General features: G+C 31.5%; 2 protein-coding genes across 2 annotated transcripts; both read right to left on the bottom strand.

The window, feature by feature from the left end:
• Window positions 1–364: 364 nt before the first annotated feature.
• Window positions 365–1,165, bottom strand: LOC115964777 (GATA transcription factor 4-like). The gene has a single exon (XM_031084030.1). It carries the CDS (start codon window positions 1,106–1,108, stop codon window positions 365–367), a length of 744 nt encoding a protein of 247 aa, XP_030939890.1. The 5' UTR covers window positions 1,109–1,165.
• A 6,775-nt stretch (window positions 1,166–7,940) lies between these two features.
• LOC115962685 (putative methyltransferase DDB_G0268948) lies at window positions 7,941–10,545 on the bottom strand. Its single transcript, XM_031081570.1, has 2 exons — window positions 10,396–10,545; window positions 7,941–8,628 (listed from the first exon to the last, which is right to left on the bottom strand). The coding sequence occupies exons 1-2, from the start codon at window positions 10,543–10,545 to the stop codon at window positions 7,996–7,998; spliced, it is 783 nt and encodes a 260-aa protein (XP_030937430.1). The 3' UTR covers window positions 7,941–7,995.
• Between the last annotated feature and the right edge of the window lie 1,994 nt (window positions 10,546–12,539).

Here is a 12,539-nt window from a genome sequence, read left to right as displayed (position 1 = left end):
CGGGGCTAAAATCTCGCCCCACCAACTTTGCGGGGTAGGGAAAACCCGTGTGGGGCGAGGAAAACCCGTGTGGGGCAAAGCAAGGAGGGGTGGGACAAAATTGCTATTCCAACTTAGGAGTACTCGCCGAGGATTTGTGCGGTTGTAGGACAAAATTGCTATTCCAACTTAGGAGTACTCGCCGAGGATTTGTGCGGTTGTAGGCAGATTCCATCGATCAGTATGTAACTACCACGCTAAACTTTGTTAAAATTTTGATAACTATATATAAAATAAATACAATCCAATAAAATTAATGAATAATTAAAATTTATAATCTAAAGGAAAAAACATCAAATCTAAAAAAACATATCTCTAATACTCTTCACTTTTGATCTAATCCTTTATTTCTCAGTATCTTCTTGTGAAAATTGGAATATTTAGAGACATCAAAAGTTGGGCTTGCCGCTGGGCGATACTCTGGAACTAACCGACCTGACTTGTACCTTACTCCACATGCGTTACACAGAGTTTTTGGCCCCAAGGGTCCTTCTCGCCATTGTGGTGTTTCCTCGGCTTCACAATGGGAGCACTTTCTCACATAACCCTCCACTTCTTCCTTATTTTTTCTCTTCAACTTCAAAAAAGATGGTTCCTTTTTAGTGTAAATCTTCTTCGTATTCAACCTTTTAGTCGTAAGTTCTTTCGGAGTGTAAATATTCTTTGTATTCCGCCTTTTAGTTGTAGGTGTTCTTGGTTTCTGGGAAAAACTTTCTATACATCTTACCAGTACACCATTCATATCTTTAAAAGCATCCCTCTTCTTTGTCTCTGTTTCTTTGGCAACCCTATTCTTCGTTTCTTCTCCCTTTATCTTTTCTCCTACCTTTAACTTTTGCTCCATATTGCTGTTGTTATGCTCCAAATCGCTGTTGTTAATAAAATCGTTCCAATCGCTGTGAATAAAAGAATCATCCGATGAGGGTAACATAATGAAGTTTATATCACACAAATCGTCTTGTGGTGTAGCAAGTGTTTTTTCAAAATCATCGTCAATAATACTACTGATTGTATTATTCAACTCAGACCAGGCTTCATAGTCATGGTGGTTCATATCATATATAACCATGGTATAAAGAGCCAATAGAAAAATAAATATGGTATAAGATAAAGATGCAACACAAATTAAGTTTGAGAGAGAATGAGAGAAGAACGGCGTAAAAATATACATGTCACCCACTGTGTATTATGTTATATATATATATATAGTCGGTAGTTATGATAAAAGGAAGGAAATAATATAGGATCTGTGGGATAATTTTGCTTCGTCAAGAAGTTTTATCAAAACATAAAACGGCCGTGAGTATGAGTCTAAGAAAGTACATATCCGCATTTTATTTATTTTTTATTTTTATATAATCAGAATTTGGTTCTATTTATATATATGTCTGATTCTAGGACAAATTTAATTTGTTGCCAAAAATAATTTAAATGACTTTGGCGACGGTAATGCAAAAACGTGTAACACTGGACATTAATAAGAGAATAGATAAAAATTCGGGCATCTGAATTTTCAAACAGGGATGACAAAATAAAGGTTGTTTGTAAAAAAGAAAACAAAGGATAGATTGGATTTCTATAATAAGTTTGAAATTGTATTAATGAAAATTTCTCTCATAAAATACGTGGCAGTTATTTATTGGATAGAAAACGTGTATAAAGTTAAAACCATGTAAATTTGTTTTTGATTAAATCAAAAACCGTGTAAAGAACCGTGTAAAGAAATTAATGGTGCTGAGCTGTTATATGGCCGGTTTACACTTAATGATTTAATAATGTCCAAATTCCTTACCTTTTTTGTTTTTTTGATAGCTCCAAATTCCTTTCCTTAGTTACGAAACATAGGATAGGCTTGTCCCAAAAAAAAGAAAAGAAAAGCAATTTGTACATTATTAAATCATTAAGCGTAAACCGGCCATATAACAGTTCAACACCATTAATTTCTTTACGCGGTCTTTGATTTAAAAAACAAATTTACACGGTTTTAACTTTATACACGTTTTCTATCCAATAAATAACTGCCATGTATTCTATGAGAGAAATTTTCATTAATATAATTTCAAACTTATTATAGAAATCCAATCTATCCTTTGTTTTCTTTTTTACAAACAACCTTGATTTTGTCATCCCTGTCTGAATATATATATATATATATATATATATATTTTTTTTTTTGTTTTTTGATTTTTTTTTTTAAAGTTTGGATTGAAATGGATTTAGGATGTGTTTGGTTCAAGTGAAAAGCTTTTACAACTTTGGGTGGACTGAAAAACCCAATTCCATTTTTTTGTAAAATAGGGCCGGCTAGAGTGTAAAATCAATTACACCTTCATTTTACGGCATTTCATTTTCAGCCTTTACTCTCACACGCTCTACATGCTCAAAGCAAAGAGAGATAGTAGAGTGGGGAGCTCGAACTAGCAGCCACCTCCACTGTTGAACATTGCCCTCTTTCTCACACTGGTTAAGTAGCTTGCGTTCTCTCCTTTTTTCTTTCTTTCCCTCAGGCCTACAAAAGCACCAAAGCTCAATCTATTGAGATCGAGCTAGCATGTACCAAAACTGAAGTTCTTTCTTGCCAGTCTGAGCCATGTCACCAATATGGTATTTTTTTTTTTTTTTTTTTAATTTTACCGTTTGCCCCCTCTCTCCATATATTTCTCACAGTGAAAATACATTCTAAGATCTTTGGTTGTTTTCTACCTCCATCTCTCTCTTAATTTTTATTACTTAGAAATAATTTTACATGGAAGCCAAACAACGGAAATCATTTTCTAGTGTATTTTTCAAAACGTAACTAAACACTTGAAAATATTTTCTTTTTTGGAACATATTATATATTGAGCAAGATACAGCTTCAACCTAATAATATTTTCAACCCAAGTAACCAGCCAATACATAGTTTAAAATAATTTTATTTTAATTTTGGATTTGAAACTTTATTAAGATCATGTGGAAAAGTGGTCGTGAATTGATCCAATTGGATTTAACTAGTTGAATTTTCACACGAAGTGCGGTGCATTTTAAAATATTTTATAAGATAATAATGAGAAAATGAAACTCAATATATATTTTTTAGAATCAAATGCAACTCACTAAAAACAATAAAATTAAAAATATGAACCTACTACTTAATTGAATTGATAAACTTTAATTACTTTTATGTCTTTATCACATTAAACAAATTAGACTAGCATATACTCTCCAAATTAATTCTTTTTTAAAATGAAATAAACTCGCAAACCTTTATTCAAGGCTAGCTATTGTAGCCTCAATTTCTCCTATTTCTTGCTCTTAACCTGTGTTATTAGTTTCCTCCAATAGTTCAATAGTTTTATTTGTAAAAAATTTTAATATTTAATTTTCTATTTAATAGAAAAAAATAGAAAGATAATAAAAATAGTATAATGATTTGATCATATTATATGTGTTTATAAATTTGAAAGTTTCACAATAAAGTGATTAATAGAGATAGGGATGTGTATGCCAACTCAAGAATGCAAATATCATTTTGATAAAAAAAAAAATGAAAATATCATGCAATTAGTTTTCTTACATTCTTGATTGTGTGTAATTAAATTTAGGAAATCTCCCATAAAAAAAGTAAGTCTAAATGGTTAAGATAAGTTTTAGTGAATTCATAAAAATAAAAAATAAAAATATCGTCAAAGTAAATTTACCAAACGTCCTTTTTAATAATTAATAATAAAATAATTTTATTTTCTCAAAAAAATCCTGTCATAAAGGATATGACATATAATTATTTTTTTTCTTATAAAAGAGAATTTGGACTAGCCTCTACTGTAGTCATAGAGACAAGGGAAATTGCAGTGAAATTCGGTACTTGGTAAAATCTATAGTATAATTTTAGGAATGTAAAGTTATGTGAAATTCCATTTTGATTGATGATCAAGTTGAAAAGCTAGGTCTTGGTCACCGGACAGTGGTTAGTCTTGGTATTCATGGCGGTTGCACAGAGGTGAACTGAGTTTATCCAAGAAGACTTTCTCTCTGGCATGGCCTGAGCGGCTCCGGTCATTGGACCTCGTTCGAGGAGCTTAATGTTCTTAGTATACCTTTTACTTTCGGTTACCATAGTACAAGAGTCGATACATCATGCTTCCCCCCCATCTCTCGGGGATGAATTCTTACATTATATAGCCCCTCTTAGTTGATCCTGACCTTCCATCTGTTGATCAAGCAGGTAATTACTCGAGTGCTTGTCCCATCAGCCGCCTTTCCCCACTTTCTGTTAGTTGCAATAACCGAATCCACACTATTCAGGGGTCTTTTCTCTTCAATGCGGCCAGGACGTTTGTGGGCGCATTCAATGCGAAGGTGACAGCTTTTCCTTGAACCGCTCCCACACTGCACCCCCGTGCGAATTTTATTGTACTCGTCTTTTCTTCTGGGAGAGCTTTGGGGGCTGCCTTTGATGGCGTGTCGTTCTTCCCTTCTAGGTTTTAGGATGCCAAGGACAGGATCGTTCTCGGCTGCATTCCTAAGCCACTTGGACTCTCGCTTCATGTCCTTGGAAAAGTCTCTCCTCGGCGCGAGCCTTGGACCCTAATGTATAGTGGACCGGGGTCGTAAATTCTCTGACCCTACAATAACATATTCTCTCCAAATAAGATTAATTGGAATCCATGTATTCTTAATAAATTATAATAATAACCACTATTAATATTACATTTTATCTATACTATTTTATTAATAAGAGGATTCCCTTGTTTCATCTTCAATTTTTTTGGCGTACCAAAATATCCTTATATAAATTCTGAAATAACAATTTTTTTCCTACAACAATAATACTGTCTCACGTACAAAAGGGAAAAAAAAAATTGTTATTCTCACCACTTATCTATTTTAATTCAAATACTTCAATTATCTTTATATAAAAAAAAAAAAATACTATACTATTAATAAGAGGATTTCCCTAATTCGTCTTCAATTTTTGGTGTACCAAAATATCCTCATATAAATTCAGAAATAACATACCTTTTAGTTTAGTTTTTTTCCTACAAAAGTAATACTATCTCACATACAAAAGGGGGAAAAAAAACCATTATTCTCACCACCAGTTTGTATTCAAATGTTTGATTCTTATCTGTACTTGTTATCTATTTAAATTCAAATACTTTAATTATATTTATAAAAAAAAAAATTACTTCTTTAAAAAAAAAAAACCACTATCGTAAAAACTACTCATTTTTATCCCAAAATTTCTATGGTTTTCTTTTTTTTTTAAATTCTTTAAAACATTCCAAAATTTTCGTTATCCAAATTTTATACAGTTATCACAAATCTTCGTCCTTCCACACTAACATATATCATCTTTCTTTTATTCAAATCTCAATTTTTTTTACTTATCACAATTCTTATCCCAATCAATAAATTCAAATGTCCAATTGGGTTTCAACTGCTTATAATTCTCTATCTCATTTTTAAATATTATTCTACGTTACCTTATCTCATTTAAAAAAAAAAAAAAAAATACAACAATTATTTATATATCACTTTTAAGCATTATAACACTAAACCAAAAAAAGCAAATAAATAAAAAATAACATTATTGCAGGTGTAAAGTGTGTGTGATGAGTCTAGTATACATATAAAAGAAAAATTGAAGACATTTGCCCTTTTGTTCACTTTATAATATTGTCTAGTTCAGTGACCCCACAATTTTCCCAAATCATTATTAATTTTTTTAAAAAATAAAACTGGTTTATTATTTGGATTTTGATTTTCTCCACAAATCCTAAACAACTAAATGTAAGGAAACGTTGTAGTAGCTTCTCCTCTGTCTCCAGTTTACTATCTTGTTTAGCAACAAACCCTACACAGCTAAGCTCAAGGTGACGTTCATAAATAGTGATATTTGTTATATATCCATGCTATGCAGCATTCTTTCGTTCTATTCCTTTATCAGATCCCTTTTGCTTTTGAGTGTTCAAGATAGTTGCTCTATTCTGATTTATACAATATACTATTTTCATGTCTTTACATTCAAGTAATATACATTGATTCAGCTGTCCTTGAAGGGGAAGCCGAGTTGGTTATAAATTCTTTGAAAGAGGTTTCTCCATCTTATTTGGTCTCTTGATACAGCATGCTAAAGTTTTTGCAGAGTCTTTCTACTATCTTATATTTTCTCATGTTTTCCGTGAGGGGAAACTTTGTCGCTAATAACCTTGCTAGATATGTTATTCATATTGTAAGTTATTTAGTATGGATGGATGATGTCTCATAACACCTTTCTAGTAATCTAGGCCGATTTCACTATAGGTTAATAAAGATTATATATGGTTTCTTTCTAAAAAATAATAATAACAATAATATACAATTCCATGTTTGTCTTTATTAAGGGACGGACCCAAGTGGGGGCCTAGCCCCCCAGGTCCAATTTTTTGTTTTTAATAGTTATTATATATTTAATTTTTATAGTTGGGCCTCCATTTCAAAAACATTATGCCTCTCTTCTCCTCAATAAGCCTAGCTAACTTCATCCAAATAGCAACTATCTAATCCAAAAACTTAACAAAAACAATAAAAACATTCACAATGGTGATTATACTTTAGCAAAAAAAAAAAAAAAAAAAAAAAAAAAAATTTTACCACCAAAGAACCAAAAAATTGTGTTATTAGAGAAGCTAAAACTAATTTTTTGCAACTATAGTAAATTGGTATAAATACCTGTTAATCGTAGCAAGTTATTAAAAATAAAATATAATATTTTATTAAGATTATATCTCTTCCTTCAATTAAAAAACTCAAATTCTCTCTATTTCTTTATTATTTTAATGAATTGTTTATATTATTTTAACTGAAGTGATACAAAAAATAGAACATTTGATATCAGATGTATTGTAAAGTGAGGTGGTAAAATAGATAAAGTAGCTTGATGTGGTAAAATAGATCAATCATTGTGAACCAACCTAATATTAAAAAAAACAACATTATTTTGTTTTTGTTTTTGTTGGTAAATGATTGCATCTTAATATATTTAGAAACAACGATTTTGTGTATTTATAATTTTTTAATACTATATGGATGCTTTTTTTATTTTTATTTTTATTTTTATTTTTACTTTGGTACCCGCTAGCTTAAAATCCTGGGACCATCCCCATCTTTATTTATTTATTCCTTTTTAGATTATGTGCAGACAGTTTTTTTTTTTTTTTTTTTTTTTTTTTTTTTTTAAATTTTAATAATTATTAAGTTGTGCCAAGCTATTTGAGAACCCGAGGTATATAATTTGATCCCTATCGTTGTGAATCTTGTGATACTTCTCAAACAATGGAAGCAAGAGCTAACCCTGCAATCTCTACATCAGACTTTGCTTTACATTACTACTTTTATGTGTAACGATATAACTTTGGTACAAAAAATTCAAGGCCCTTGATGTCTTACCTACTTAAAGATATGCAAAGCATGCTTGTGTTTGCATGTCAATTGGGCTCTCTTTCTACTGTTGTTTACTACTTGCACCATGTGTGACTTCTCACAGCTGCATCCTAAATGTGGTTCTTTGAGCCATACTAATGATGACATATGAAGGAAAAAATCCAGGATTTTACAGACCGAGCAATGTGAGGGATTATATTATAAAAAGGAATGATAGAGACCTTAATTTTCGTTAAAGAAAGGATGCCATTGAAAATAGACATGGTAATATGGTATGCCTAACAATATTGGTATTGGACTTATCATTATTGGTGCTAGTATATATGTATATATTTTGTAACTTTCTTTAGAAGTGATCATAACTTTAAGCAAGTTGAAAATTTAAAGCTTTTATTTCATTCTCACTTGGAGGAAGGAAACCCAATTCTGGCCAATAATTAAGGACAAGTAGACTATTATTAACCATTATCATCATATCATAAATAGAGTTGTTTCTCAAGAAACAAAAAAGATCATACATTTAGTTCACAAACATGAATTGCTTGAAAATATTTATACCTTTACTTTTCCTGCAAGCATAAAGGCCTTGATGGTCACAGTTTTTATCACATTAGGACCACCCCAAGCACTCTCAAGCTCCTTAATCACTTCTTCAGGTAATAAATCCACCCCTTGGTCCTTGGCTTTAGTGACTGCCGAAGATGACCTTAAGCCCCTCACCATTTCTTCAAAGGACATCACTCTTTGAATGTCGAGTTGCAATGGTTCTCCCTCAGAACCTAAACCTACACTCTCAAAAGGAAATGGAAGTGTCCTATAACCATCAAGAAAGCATTGTGCCTTTGGGTCATAAAAGGGGAGGGTTGTTTCACGGACTCTTTTCATCACAGGATCAAATGTTGGGCTTACTTCCATGTCATTGTAGCCCCATATGGCAATTACTCCTCCTGGCTTACGTAGAAGCCGTGTAACAATGGAGTAAAATTTTGGGAGTTCAAACCAGTGCACAGCTTCAGCCACAGTCACCAAATCAACTGAATTTTCACCACCTATTAGAGTCACTAATTCATCGTCAGAGAGGGATAAGGGGGTGTGGATGTATTTGACTCGAGGATGTTGCGTTGCATGTTTTAGTTGAGCTTCACTTATGTCTGTTCCAATTACTTGCTTAAAATACTCAGCAACCTGGAAAAGCGAACATAATGTATATGGTTCAAGAATATCTTAAAAAGAACAAAATAATTTCAGAATTTTTATTTCAGGTTTTCATCCAATCTTCATTGGAATATTTTATATTTTAATATTTTATTTATTTAGTTTTGGTTTAGATATAAGTTTGGATTACATTAGACTACTCATGAATTAGTAGTTACAATTCAACTAAGATTTGTTTTCATGGATGTTATCTTTATCTCTTTGTTTCGGGGAAGCTCGATAAAAGCTCCAGATGGTTTATTGGTTTTCAAACTATTGTTGATTAATAAAATTTCATTTGTTAAAATTGTGTTTTTGGTTGGTGGTGATTCCAAACAACTCTTGGGTAGTGAAGTCTAAGCTAAAATCATACCTACCTTAGACTCCCAATTGAATTATCTGTTTACACTGAATTTAACTGTTCTTTGAAAAGATAATACTAAATATATGTGGTTAATCCACTTAAGTATTTGAATTTAATTGGGTAACCTAATATATTGTGCCTATAATTATTTATTTACTATTATAAGAAAACCTTCATCTATTACAGAACTCCTTTTTTTTTCTTTTTCTTTTTTTTCTTTTGTGTGTGTGTGGAGAAAACCTTCGATTATGACTTGATTTGATCTAATACTTTTTCTTTTTTTGGAGAATAGTAAATATTTTAACACACACATGGGAAGATGGGAGAAAGTTTTAAAGAAACTAACAACGGTATATACTCAAAAGGGTCTTAATTTGATCTAATTGATGTGACCCTAATCATTGAATTCTGATACCATGGTATATTAGCATATTTATCATACAACTAAGATCACTCATTAATAATAATATGAGAAAGTTCATGCTTCACTTATTTCAAAATAGTAAATAAGATTTATTAAATTTAATATCATGATTGAGTTACATAAGAACTTTAAGGGTGTGATTGGTAGAGTAGATTTTAGGGAAGATGGAAAACCTTATTAGAGAGAAAATGGGAGGGAAAACCTTTTAGAGATGGGGAGGAACGAAAAGAAATGATAAGGTTCAGGTGTTTTCTTTCCAAGTCCACCAAAAAGTTTTCTTCCCAAAATGGGCAGGTCCTTTTTTTTTTTCATTTGCTTTTTATTTTTATTCTTTTTTGGCCACTTGCACATACACAATTATTTTTGCTAAAAACAATGTGTTACTTTTTTGTTTGCGCGAACACAATTTTTTTGCTAAAAAATGTGTTGTTTTTTTGTTTTATTTAATAGGAACATAATTGTAAATTTATATCAACTTCACTTTTCCATCCTCTAATTTTTTTTCTCAACCAAATAAATAAGTTTTTCATCTCTCCACTATTCTATCATTCTAACCAAATAATTAACATAAATGAGAGAAAACTAAATTTTTTTTATTCTCTCACTTTTCTATTTCTTCCTCATTTTCTATCCTCACACTTTCCTACTACTCCAACCAAATGGACCATAACTGATTTGAATCCAATAATCTCAATTCTGCACTTAATAATAGATTATATGGTAGAATAGAAGTGCTTCGTCCAATCAGATTCTAAGTCACGACTAGTTAGAACTATGCAACCAATCAAATTTTTAGAGCACAAAAATGCTTTAGGGGTTTACCTAATGGGTGTGCATGCGACTAAAAAGAAGTAAATATTCATTCATCAGCTTTGACTTATGCTTTCATATCACTCGGTTAACAAATCCACAAATCAGCAAAAACATATAGTTATTAGACCAAATTTGAGAGAGAGAGAGAGAGACTAACAGCAAGAGCAGCTTGGCCGCTGCCAGTGCCAGCATCCCAAGCTAAAGAGTGTTGAGAGGTCAGAGCAGCCAGCTTCGAAAACCATTCGCTTGGATAGGTTGGCCTTGAATCCGAATAAATCTCGGCCTGTTTGTCGAACAAACCAGCCATATTCACTACTTGCTTCTTATGATTGGTCTCTCAGTCTTAAGGAGAGAGCAGAGAACATTTTGAATTCATATATAAGCTTCAGCCTTGAGCCTTCAATGAAAGTTGGATTATTATCCAACCACATGGTAGAAAAAGAATTTGCAGACTTTGACCAGCAACACAGAGTTCGTAACCAAATACAAATACAATTTGACTTGCGTGCACGCGAATGGGGATTGTTAAATATCTTTGTAGATATTTGAGTATTGTACGTAGATATTTGTTAAAGCATAGAATATCATGTAGATATTACTTTAGTAGTTCTGTATTGTAATTTTGTATATAGAAGTGCTAGTTTGTACATAGCAGTGTGAAGCTACAGTAGCATAGAGTTGTAGTGCATTAAACGGGTTTCATTTACAGAGCACACTTAGTTAGTTAGGTACCTACCACTTGTCATGTTTGTATTGGTTGACTTAATTGTTGGTCAGGTGGTTACTCTGTTTCTGATATATAAGGAAGCAAAGTCGTAAATATACGAAATCATTCACAACAATTTCCCTCTCTTTTCTTTCTCTCTCTCTATGTGTGATTCCACCATTGTAGGAGCTTCAAGCTTGTGTCTGATTTCAACAGGGATTGGGTAGAAAATTGTAAAAATCCAAATTTCATTTTGACAGCATAATGTACTCTTTTCTTTCTTTCTTTCTTTTCTTCTTCTTTTTATTTCTTTCTTTTATTGATTAGGAAATTGGAATGGGAGGAGATCGACTTTAGACCAGAAGCGGTTGACGAATATAAATAGATTGGTCTATTTTTCTTAGGATCTGTTTGGTTGAGTGGATGGAAAAGTAGGAAGATAAAAAATGGTGGAATGATAAAAAATATTTAGTTTTTCCTAGTTTTGTGTTTAGTTAGAAGGATGAAAAAGTGAAGGGATGAAAATCTTTTTTGTTTGGTTGTAAAGAAAAATGGAAGGGTAGAAAATGTAGTTCATATAAATTTGCTATTATATCCTTAGTACATAATATGTAAAATATCATTTCTTTGTTATAAAAAAATATATAATTTCTTTGTACATACTCATTAAATAAGAAGAAAATACTAATTATTTTTAATTAAAGTTAATAAAATAACATTATATATAATATAATATATTAATTATTTTTTTTACTCATTATATTATTTTCCTTTATTATTATATATAATATAATATAATATAATATATTACATATGATATATCAGTGGCTCGAAACAAATAATAATAATAAAAATTGGCAAAGAAGTAGAACAAACCTTCTTTGCCAATTTTAGCTGGATATGTATACTTTCATGTTGGCTGTGCAGAAGAAACAAAATAGAAGCAAGGTGAGAGATATTTCATGTCCTTCGGAGAAGAGTGTAGGTGAGAGTGAATTGGGGCAATTTGGTAATTGAGCAAGTAAGAGGCTTTTCATGCCTATTTTCTCTCCAATTTGAAGAGAGAGATTTTTTGTGGACTCATGTGAAAAATACCTAAGCCTCACCAAAATTTTTCCTTTTCTCTCCTTACCAAATAACACCCACTTCTATTTTCTCTCTTTTATTTTCCATCCACCATATTCCACCTCCAATCAAACATACCCTAAAACATAGGGGCACTATCAATTAAATTAATGAGCCAAATGTTGGGGAGAAAATATTTGGGGGAGGCTCCAATTGAATAGTTAATATAAAATATAGGGGCGTCACTAATTAAGCTCAAAAGTAAACTTATGAGTTTGGGTCCAATGTACATTAATTGTTCATCATTTTCAATATTATTCAATGTATGACTTTCTTCACTTACACATGTATACTCAATAAATCCTCCATATTTGGAGGAGGCTCCGATTGAGTAGTTAATATAAAACACAGGGGCACCACTAATTAAGCTCAAAAGTAAACTTATGAGTTTGGGTCCAACTATGTTACATTAATTGTTCACCATTTTCAATATTATTCAATGTCCAACTTTCTTCACTTACACGTGGATA

This window comes from Quercus lobata, chromosome 10 (genome assembly GCF_001633185.2).
Source record: "Quercus lobata isolate SW786 chromosome 10, ValleyOak3.0 Primary Assembly, whole genome shotgun sequence".
NCBI classification, from domain to species: domain Eukaryota; kingdom Viridiplantae; phylum Streptophyta; class Magnoliopsida; order Fagales; family Fagaceae; genus Quercus; species Quercus lobata.
This window is presented reverse-complemented; position numbering and strand designations above follow the sequence as displayed.